The sequence below is a fragment of the Procambarus clarkii genome, chromosome 40 (genome assembly GCF_040958095.1).
Source record: "Procambarus clarkii isolate CNS0578487 chromosome 40, FALCON_Pclarkii_2.0, whole genome shotgun sequence".
Classification (NCBI taxonomy): domain Eukaryota; kingdom Metazoa; phylum Arthropoda; class Malacostraca; order Decapoda; family Cambaridae; genus Procambarus; species Procambarus clarkii.
The window spans coordinates 15,269,755-15,281,600 of record NC_091189.1 but is presented as its reverse complement, the minus strand read 5'-3'; the positions used below and the strand labels follow the sequence as shown (position 1 = coordinate 15,281,600).

At 47.4% G+C, this 11,846-nt stretch overlaps 1 protein-coding gene across 1 annotated transcript; it reads left to right on the top strand.

Annotated features, from left to right (window-relative positions):
- Positions 1-2,202: 2,202 nt before the first annotated feature.
- Positions 2,203-2,853, top strand: LOC138372804 (uncharacterized). The gene has a single exon (XM_069338461.1). The coding sequence runs from the start codon at positions 2,203-2,205 to the stop codon at positions 2,851-2,853; it is 651 nt and encodes a 216-aa protein (XP_069194562.1).
- Positions 2,854-11,846: the final 8,993 nt, after the last annotated feature.

Here is an 11,846-nt window from a genome sequence, read left to right as displayed (position 1 = left end):
TCTGGAGAGAGCACTGAGACAATATGACTATATAGCACTTTGAAGGGATATGAGGACAAGGAGCAGGGATATGAGGACAAGGAGCAGGGATATGAGGACAAGGAGCAGGGATATGAGGACAAGGAGCAGGGATATGACGACAAGGAGCAGGGATATGAGGACAAGGAGCAGCGATATGAGGACAAGGAGCAGGGATATGAGGATAAGGAGCTGGGGATATAACGGTGTGAAGGAATGGTGTCCAACCACTTAAGACTGTTGGGGTTCGAACGCCAACCTGCAAGAAGTGAAGGTGTCGCTGTACCTACCAGTCCAAATCGCTTGTCACCAGGTGTATAGATGGGAGTTGTACAGGATGAGAACCTTCACATCCGCAGGTGGAGACGTTGACAGTGTAAGAAGGCTTCAGTACTAGTAAAGGTGAAACAACTACAAGAGTAAAGCACCGCTCATTGGCGGTGGTGTCATACGATGGTCGGGGAGGTTCCTGGCTTGACTAGTAGAAAGAGGACTTCCTGTTTTATTGATCCACGATCACTCCCGCGACGATCCAAAAATGGCTACCTAGAATGTCATTTATTCTTATTTACTATTAATTTTGTCAGTAAAGATGTTAATAATTCTCCGAGGCAACAGGTGCTAAAAAATCCACCTATTGGGGGTACTCAATATATATATATATATATATATATATATATATATATATATATATATATATATATATATATATATATATATATATATATATATATATATATATATATATAATATATATATATATATATATATATATATATATATATATATATATATATATATATATATATATAATATGTGTGTGTGTGGGTGTGTATACTTACCTAGTTGTACTTGCGGGGGTTGAGCTTTGGCTCTTTGGTCCCGCCTCTCAAACCGTCAATCAACTGGTGTACAGATTCCTGAGCTTCTCGAACTCTATCATATCTACATTTGAAACTTTGTATGACGTCTGCCTCCACCACATCACTGGCTAGTGTGTGTGTGTGTGTGTACACATATACCTAAACATAGACATACATTATACATTACATACATTATCTCAGGTGTTGGTGACTTATGAAGTGTGTTCGTATGGCTGTCATTCCTTCCCTTCTCTCCCTCCACCCGTTCCATTTTCCAGACGGTCAGTTTCTGCAGCTTATAACTCTCTGACAATTAGTCTGTCCACTCTCTTCCTCCATTTCCCCCACGCTGTTTACCCTCTGTAGTATGTGTCCTTTGCTGCCATGCTCTGTGTCCTCCCGTCCCTTCCTCCGTGACACCATGTGTCCTCCCGTCCCTTCCTCCGTGCCACCATGTGTCCCCGTCCCTTCCTCCGTGCCACCATGTGTCCTCCCGTCCCTTCTTCCGTGCCACCATGTGTCCCCGTCCCTTCCTCCGTGCCACCATGTGCCGTCCCTTCCAGCGCACCTGGTGTGGCCCACCGCCAGCGTGGCTCCCCCCAGCAATCTCATTTTATTCTGAACTCCATCTTTACCTTATTTTTCTCTCTGGTATTTTATTTTGACTCCTTCCTGTCTTGCTTCCGTCTCTCCGTCTCTCTCTCTCTCTCTCTCTCTCTCTCTCTCTCTCTCTCTCTCTCTCTCTCTCTCTCTCTCTCTCTCTCTCTCTCTCTCTCTCTTTCTCTCTCCATCCTAATTCGCCTTCTCTTCTAATACTTTCATCTTTGCGCTGCCTGTATCCTCACCATTGTCTCTGGCTTCTGTTCTCCACAAATACCCTTCCTTTCCCGTCCCTTCTGCCTTCCTTCCTCCCCTTCCAGGCTTCCCTCTGTCAATTCTCCTTCCCTCCCCTATACCCCTCCCTCCCCATCCCGCACCCCTCCTTCCCCATGCTCCGAAGTGTCTCAAGAAACAGTCAACAAATGAGATTGGATTAAGAGGGAGAGGAAACGACAACATTATAAAATAAACTGGGTCGCCACCCATCGGCACCTCGCCGGCTTAGCCATCAATAGCGATTACTGTCACCACGACGGCGCGCTTATTATAATTGGGGTCATTATCATCTGCAACAAGGCGTATGTACCACCTCGTTAAGGCAACCCCTCTTGCTGTCGGGGGTGGAAAGGCGTTGGAGGTGGTGTGGGAGTGGATAGGGGAGGGGGGAGGGTTGTTACAGGTGTGGGGGAGGGGGGCGGTTTGGGGGCGAGGCGGGAAAGACATGGTTAAGGCTGAGACGCCCCTGAGAACAGCGGCTCACCTTGACGTAAACAACCTCCGAGGCCACATTACCAACCATCGAACTGCTCTTGAACACTGGGCGAAGCGCCATGCTGCCAGGTTGCTGCCAGAGGACACAGCCGCAGGAAGACACAGCCGCAGGACACAGTTGCTGGAGGACACAGCCGCAGGAAGACACAGCCGCAGGACACAGTTGCCGGAGGACACAGCCGCAGGAGGACACAGCCGCAGGAGGACGCAGCCGCAGGAAGACACAGCCGCAGGAGGACACAGCCGCCGGAGGACACAGCCGCAGGAGGACACAGCCGCAGGAAGACACAGCCGCAGGAGGACACAGCCGCAGGAAGACACAGCCGCAGGAGGACACAGCCGCCGGAGGACACAGCCGCAGGAAGACACAGCCGCAGGAGGACACAGCCGCAGGAAGACACAGCCGCAGGAGGACACAGCCGCCGGAGGACACAGCCGCCGGAGGACACAGCCGCCGGAGGACACAGCCGCAGGAGGACACAACCGCCGGAGGACACAGCCGCAGGAGGACGCAGCCGCAGGAGGACACAGCCGCAGGTTGCAACAACAGGCGGCCAAAGAGAGCTTGGCACCCAGCTGTTCTCTCCTGATGACCGGATGAGAAGGCGACTTTTTATTGCCGCTAAATGTTGCTAAAATTAATTCTGGCCGAACAAACACCACAGAGTGGGGGGCGGCTTTTGACCACGAGGTGGGCGGCTCTTGACCATGGAGCGGGCGGCTCTTGACCATGGAGCGGGCGGTTCTTGACAAGTTGGGCGGCAGTGGGGCGGTGGGCGCAGGTGCAGAGCGCGGGCGCCACGTGGGTGCTCAGTATTATGGTCCGTTCTTGATGGACTCGTCTTTGTTTATGTTCTTCAGACCAGCAGGTTTTTGTGCGTTTCGGGCTTACCTATGAGTGCGCACCTGTCAGCCTCGTTTGGCTAACTAGCTCTTGGGTCTCCTGCCTCGTAGCGATTTGTAACCTCTTGCATTTCTACTTCTCTACAACACGTGCTTACTACGACTGAGAGGTTTCATACTTCTCTCGGTCATTTGTGCCACCTACATCCACCAATATCATATTTGCCCTCAGATTGAAATAACGCTGTGTGTGTGTGTGTGTGTGTGTGTGTGTGTGTGTGTGTGTGTGTGTGTGTGTGTGTGTGTGTGTGTGTGTGTGTGTGTGTGTGTGTTGCTTGGTGTCTCTTGAGTCTACTCAACATCCTGGCGGAGGATGTAGATGAGGTAGTGAGCCTTGTAGCACTGCACCCTGCTGTAGGATGTATTATAATTGCTAATTGCGTCTGCTTCCTCCTCCAGCGTGGCGGAAATCAGGTGGTAATGTGTGTGTGGGTAAGTGTCTCGTATAATCCCCAGAGTTATGCAGACATTTCAATCATTATTCGTAATTGTCAATATTTGCTGGTCGCGCCTCTTCACCCTAAGGTGGCACATCTATCACCTTTGTAAATGAACTCATTCGGGCACATCTCCTACTGTTCCCTGGCGTCTTACAGGGATGGGGTTCGATTCCCGATGGTCCAAGTGGTTGGGTGCTCCTTCAGTCCGTCCTTATATATATAGATATATTCTCTTACAAGTGTTGTGTAGTCACACTGAGTGATCTCTCTTCATAATTGCATTTTAAACATTCATTCGTTTGTCTTTTTTTCCTTTATGTAACCGAAGGTAATATTTAACCCAACCCAAACATTTGTAGTGAAAGCGACGATGTTTCGGTCAGGTCTGGACCCTGTCTTATAAAGTCGCAGGTTCAAGAGGAACCGAAATGTCGTCACATAAGTGTCCAGGAAGGACCGAAATTTCGTCACATAAGGGTCGAGAAAGGACCGAAATGTCGTCACATAAGGGTCCAGGAGAGACAGAAACATCGCCACTTTCATTTCACGTGTGGGGTTGGGTTATTTGCTTCAGCTTCGTCATTGTGATTTAATCTCTATAACTCATTCGTGTGCTCAGCTTCTACATATGTCTTCTACCCCTGCTTTCTCTCAATTAAAGAGGCTGTCTTTGTCCACTTTGCTTATTCCCGAATGTATCTTGTACGCTGTGATCATATCCCTCTTGTTACATCTATCTTCTAGGGTTGTGCGATCAAGTTCCTTTAGCCTACCATCATAGTTGACCACTCATAGCTCTGGCACCAATGTTGTTGGGAACCTCTGTAATTCTTTTGTGTACTATGACGTTAATAATATGTTGTAGGTGTTGGAGGAGGCGTTGGATTGGGGTGGGGGGAGGGGGGATTGTATTTTTTGAGATCGGACAGTCATCTCTGTCCTAATGGTCATTATCATCATTGTTATGTGTTTAGGAGCGTTCTTGTTGTTAGTTCTCTCTCTCTCTCTCTCTCTCTCTCTCTCTCTCTCTCTCTCTCTCTCTCTCTCTCTCTCTCTCTCTCTCTCTCTCTCTCTCTCTCTCTCTCCTCTCTCTCCTCTCTCTCCTCTCTCTCTCTCTCTCTCTCTCTCTCTCTCTCTCTCTCTCTCTCTCTCTCTCTCTCTCTCTCTCTCTCTCCTCTCTCTCTCTCTCTCTCTCTCTCTCTCTCTCTCTCTCTCTCTCTCTCTCTCTCTCTCTCTCTCTCTCTCTCTCTCTCTCTCTCTCTCTCTCTCTCTCTCCTCTCTCACTCTGTGTGTATATACACACACACACATCTATATATATATATATATATATATATATATATATATATATATATATATATATATATATATATATATATAATATTCTGTTGTTTCCCTCACTCCTCTCTTCCCATCTCGTATTCTGTCCCTTTTATTTCCATGTTAAAGCTCCCTCCTTGAACAGGTCTTTCATGTATTACCCTCCCTCTCCCTACTAGCAGCTTCCCCTCACCCCTCCCCTTACCGGCCTCTCACCCTGTAGGGTACTGACTCTCGGAAGTCCTTCATTAGGCAGGAACTGCACTCAGAGAGCATACACACGCATACGCGCGCGCGGACACACACACACACACACACACACACACACACACACACACACACACACACACACACACACACACACACACACACACACACACACACACACACACAGGCGGGACCTGTGTGTTTTTTCCTAGGCGGGACCTAGAAGAGACCTATTTGTATTTCGGGACTCGAAATCCTATGGCCCGGGTTCGATTCCCGGCGCCGGCAGAGACAAATGGGCAGAGTTTCTTTCACCCTGATGCACCTGTTACCTAGCAGTAAATAGGTACCTGGGAGTTAGACAGCAGTTACGAGCTGCTTCCTGGGTGTGTGTGTGTGTGGGAAAAAAATAGTTCGTAGTTAGTAACAGTTGATTGATTGACAGTTGAGAGGCGGGCCGAAAGAGCAGAGGCTCAACCCTCGCAAGCACAACTAGGTGAATACACACACACACACACACACACACACACACACACACACACACACACACACACACACACACACACACACACACACACACACACAGATGATTAACAGTTGAGAGGCGGGACCAAAGAGCCAGAGCTCAACCCCCGCAAGCACAAGATGAGTACAACTAGGTAAGTACACACGCACACATTTATATTCATTCATTCATTCCATGGTCATGCTCACCCCTCCGGTAATCTGTAGAGAACAGCTCTCCATAATCTTTGTTGTTAATCGAATACATTTTTGCCCTGGACACAAATTGGCGTTAATGAGTGAACTATCGGCAACGATGGCTGGGGGAGGGAGGTAGAGGTAGATAAGTCAATAGTCTGCAGGTGGGGCCCTTAAGATAACACATAGAACAGGGGGAGGAAATAATATGCACGTGGCTCTTAAAATAATACATAGAGCAGGGAAAGGGCGGGAGACCTTTCTTTGCCGAGGGAAGAGGATTAGAATAGAACCAGTGTGGATTAGAGGTGCCATAGGCGCAGAGAACACTGAACATCAGAGGTCCACAGGTGTTCAATACTCTCCCAGTAATCATTAGAATATTGCCGGAACAAAGGTGGACTTCTTCAAGAACAAATTAGATAAGTGCTTGCAAGAAGTACCGGACCAACCAGGCTGCAGTGGTGATGCGGGTCGCTCCAAGCTACAGCCTGTTGGACCAAGATATTACAAATCGAGCCTGGCCTCAGGCTCGATTTGTCTCAGGGTCTCAGAGACCTCAGGGTCTCTGGGAGTCGAGCTCCCGAGACCCTTTCCAGGTAAGCGAAGTCGGACCAGCTGAAGCACTTGCGAAGTCGGGCCAGCTGAGGCACTTGCGAAGTCGGGCCAGCTGAAGCACTTGCGAAGTCGGGCCAGCTAATTCGCTAATTCACGCTAATTCCGACCCAGTGGCAAAGTGTGGACAGGTGGCCCTCCCAGCTCACAAGAAACACTGACATACGATGGTTCTCAGCGGAAAAGGCAAGACCATTTTCCAGCGGGGTGGGAGAGCGTGACCACCATGGAGGTGGTGATGGCCAACTTGTTCTCAAATTGCAGCCAATAATTGCGAGATGTTTCAGATGAGTCGAAGGAGAACCGGAAACCACAACCATAAGAGTCGGCGTGGTAGTCGACTCGCTTCAAGCAACTCATCGTCTTAGAGAACCCGGACGCTTGTGCCCCCCCCCCCTCCCCTCCCCCCCCCCTCCCCTCCCCCCCCCCCCACTCTCATACACAAACATTCATGTATACACATACAACCGTATACACATACAATTTTGCATGCAACATACAAAAGCATAATCTTGGAATGTTTGGAGTCCTTATCCTTGTCAGACATAGAACGAAGTTGGAGATGGTCCAAAGGTATGTCACCAGACTAGTCCCAGAGCTGAGAGGCATGAGTTACGAGGAAAGGCTTATGGAGACATGATTACCACGTACAGAATGTGGTGGTAGAGTATTGAGAGTTGTAATTATGACGGTCAAGTACTGGTAGAATTCTTGTGGTGGTAGTGGTGGTGATGGTGTTGGTTGAGTACTTGTGGTAGTGTTGGTGGTGTCGTGACGTACTTGGGATCAGCACTTGCACTCGGGGCAAATGGTTGCAATAGTGGTCAATACTTAGAGCCTACCTCCGATGTGCCTATGAGCTCAGCCACGCTAGCGTGACCAATGGGAACCCAGCAGTGCGTGATTGATTTGCCATTACGTCTGAAGCAGTCACCAGGAGGCCACGCCCACCTTTTTATCTGGGCCCCTCCCACTTCGCACCACACCGCCAATCACCAAGCTCCTCAACCCTATCCTGACTGCTACCATTGTCAGCCGCCACGGTAATCTGGGCCCTGTCGAACCCACCAGCCCGACCCGACTGGCATGGGTGTCCTCGTAGCTGTAAATATTAGGTGTATATTGCCCTTAATTATATCCTGAAAGGCAAGTTGTCCTAATGACGGGTGGGATTTAAACCGTTGGGCGGGGCTTGTGGGTGTGGGTGGATGGCCTGGGCATGGTGTTTGCCCGGGGGGAGGGGTGAGACTTGAGCTCCTGGGCCACGTCTTTCTTGCTGTTTATTACGTTTGAAATTGGGCATGTCAAATTGGTAATGTTACGGTCCTGTGTAGTATCTGAGTGTCAGATTCTCCAGCCCATCGTCGTGTTTAGGTAGTGCTTGTAGCAGCGATGGGGACCAGCGGACATATATTGACGCAAAAGGAAATTAGTAAGTAGAAATAGGTACTAGTGAATTTGGACAAACTGGAAACGTTTATGTACTGATATTGCAAAGGAAAACTTAACCTAACCTAACCTTCCTAGGCCTAATACAAGATTTCTGAGGCCTAATATAGTAGATATATGTGCTATATTAGGCCTTGGCATGTTTCAGCTTGTTTTTTTAGCTTTATTTTTGTCGGACTTTTATAAAGTGAATAGTACCCAATTGTACTACCTAATTGTCCATTACGTCTATGTATGTACGATAGTCCACATAGTTGCAAAAAGTAATATATAAAAAGGAGGAGGTGTTGGATTTTCATTCATGTCCCAAAATCCAAAACACAACAATTACAAAATATTTTTCAAAAATGCAAAATCAAAATTAAAAACGTCCTCCAGCATTGGACCTATACTTACAGCCGAAGTTTCGTCCACAGAGAATGACAAAGAAATTAGTGACCAAAAAGACCAGTGTGAGGCTATGTTGAGCACCCTGATAAACAACATGAAAGTGGAAGATCCGGACAACTTCTTTATGAATGCCATCCAAACCCCAGACAATATAACTGATATTAACACGCACAGAAATCTTTGAAAGAGAATTTGACCCTCAGCCCCTGGGCCGGACCCGTGAAACTGTATACGTAAAGAAATGTAAAGTCCAAACACCAGCAGCTATAAATCAGCAGACATTACTCCACTGCACAAGGGAGGTAGCAAAGCCTTGGCAAAAAACTATAGACCAGTCGCACTAACGTCTCACATAATAAACGTTTTTGAAAGGGTCATTAGGAATCAAATCTCCAGTTTTATGGAAAACAATGAACTTCACAATCCATGGCAACAGGAATCCTGTCTTTCGCAACTACTCAATTACATAAACGCTAGAAGAAAAACTAAATGCAGATGTTGTATACACAAATTTTGCAAAGGCATTTGATATGTGAGACCATGGACTAATAATAGCCCATAAAATGAGATCATTTGATATAACTGGTAAAGTGGGGCGTTGGATTTTCAATTTTCTGTCAAACAGAATACAAAGAGTAACAGTCAATCAAATAAGATCAAGTTCAAGTGCAGTGAAAAGCTCTGTACCGCAGGGCACAGTCCTTGCACCATTGCTCTTTCTCATTCTTATCTCGGATATAGACAAAAATACTTCGTGTCACAGCTTCGTGTCATACTTTGCTGATGACTCGAAAATCAGCATGAAAATTTCCTTTCTAGAAGACACTGAAAAATTACAAGCCGATATTAATAGTTTTGATTGGGCAACGGAAAATAACATGATGTTTAAAAGTGATTAATTCCAGGTTCTTAGGTTTGGTGGAAACGAGGAACTTAAGCGAAACACAGGGTACAAGACACAGTCAGACTTAATCTTGCAAGGAAAACAACATGTATAAGATCTGGGAATTATGATGTCTGACGACCTGACATTTAGTGAACATAACCGAGCAAATATAGCGGCGGCCAGGAAATTGATAGGATGGATTATTAGACGTTCAAATCCAGTGACGCCACAGCAATGCCAACACCATTTAAATCCTGGTGCTGTCCTGTCTCGAGTATTGCTCGGTACTCACTTCCCCTTTCAGAGCCGGAGAGATCTCTGAATTAGAGGGAATACAGAGAACATAAACGGTACTCATAGACACGATAAAACATCTAAACTACTGGGACCGTCTCAAAGCTCTTAAAATGTACCCACTGGAAAGGAAACGAGAAAGGTATCAAATATTATATACACGGAAGATACTTGAAGGCCAGGTCCCAAATTTGCACAGTAGAATAACAACATACTGGAGCGAAAGGTACGGAAGGAAATGTAGAACAGAATCAGTGAGGAGTAGATGTGCCATAGACACAATCAGAGAACACTGAACATCAGAGGTCCACAGTTGTTCAATACTCTCCCAGCAAGCATTATAAATATTACCGGAACAAAGGTGGACTTTTTCAATAACAAATTAGATAAGTTCTTGCAAGAGGTGCCGGACCAACCAGGCTGTAGTGGATATGTGGGCCGCTCCAAGCAACGGCCTGTTGGACCAAGTAGTCACAAGCCCAGCCTGGCCTCAGGGACTCCCGAGACCCTCTCCAGGTAAAATCCAGGTAAGACCAATCCGCTTGTTGGCAACTCTTACACGAGAGGAGTGTTTTGTGACATCACCGCGGCTCACCGGTGCGCCCAGCTCCCACCTGTGTCACTTCATCACACCGTTTATCATGCTCAACATTGTCTCTTTGTCCACCCCCAACTACTGGGGCTGGACGGTAGAGCGACGGTCTCGTTTCATGTAGGTCGGCGTTCAGTCCCCCGACCTGCAAGTGGTTGGGCCCCACTCCTTCCCCCCCGTCCCATCCCTAATCATTATCCTGATCCCTTCCCAGTGCTATATAGTTTTAAGGGCTTGGCGCTTTCTCCTGATAATGCCCCTTCTCTTCTGTCAAATTCCCTGAAGTATCTTGTACTATATCAATCCTGTTTCTTCTTCCAGCGTGATAAGATTGAGTTCTTTCAACCTGTCGCTGGTAGAGTACCTTCAGTTCTGGAATAAATCTCGTCGCATGCTTCTGATCTTCTCCTGGCTTTATTATATATTCACGTAGTTGTGCCTACGGGGGTTGAGTTCTGGCTCCTTCGGCCCGCCTCTCAACTGTCACTCAATCAACTGATTTTGTTTTTACACACACACACACACACACACACACACACACACACACACACACACACACACACACACACACACACACACACACACACACACACACACACACACACACACACACAAAGTAACCCGTGGCAGCTATCTAACTCCCACGAATCCCGAGCGCTGTCCGCTCAGCTGTCTGGTCCCCCCCCAAATAGTGTGTGTGTGTGTACATGTGTGTAATCAGGTGTGCTTGCGGGGGTTAAGCTTTGGCTCTTTGGTCTCGCCTCTCAACTGTTGATCAACTGGTGTACAGATTCTGGAGCCTACTGGGCTCTTATCAAATCCACTGTGTATGAAGTCAGCCTTCACCACATCACTGCCTAATGCATCCCATCTGTTAACTACTCTGACATTGACACTGTGGCTCATTTGGGTACTAAGTTTCCACCTGTATCCCCTTGTTCGTGTTCCACCCGTGGTAAATAGTTTGTCTTTGTCCACCCTGTCAATTCCCCTGAGAATTTTGTAGGTGGTTATCATGTTTCCCCTTACTCTCCTGTCTTCCAGGGACGTGAGGTTTATCACTCATAGCCTTTCTTCGTAGCTCATACCTCTCATATTTGAGACAGGTATGAGACTCTGAATCTTCTCTAACCTTGTCTTCTTGTTTAACTATGTATGGACACTAGGCTGGAGCTGCATATTCCAGGATTGGTTTAACATACGTGGTATACAAGGTTCTCTGTGTGTGTGTGTGTGTGTGTGTTTTGTGGGGAATGGGTTAAGAGTAAGGGCAGCATAGATGCAGTGGAGTCTCTGACTGAAGAATACCAACTGCTTGGTGGATCAGATAGGGAAGGTTTGGAGGAAGTTGAGAAGCAAAACGTCAAAGCAGTTCTGGTTCCATAATGGTGTTTGGTATTCCAGGGAAGGGCAGATGCGGCCACGGTTCCCAAGGCGTAGATAAAGGCAAGGTGTGTCTTGAGATGGGCGGGTGGGGGAGGGGGGGGGATCACCCTCCCCAGTTTTATGATCTGTTATGATCTACGACGCTCAGTTCCTCCCGCTTCACTTCCTCTTTTACTGCCTCATTAAGGCAGGATAATTGTTTTAGGCTCGTGCGTGTATGTTTGTGCCTGCTGTGTGTGTGTGTGTGTGTGTGTGTGTGTGTGTGTGTGTGTGTGTGTGTGTGAGTGTGTGTGTGTGTGTGTGTGTGTGTGTGTGTGTGTGTGTGTGTGTGTGTGTGTGTACTCACCTAGTGGTGCTTGCGGGGGTTGAGCTTTAGCTCTTTGGTCCCGCCTCTCAACTGTCAATCAACT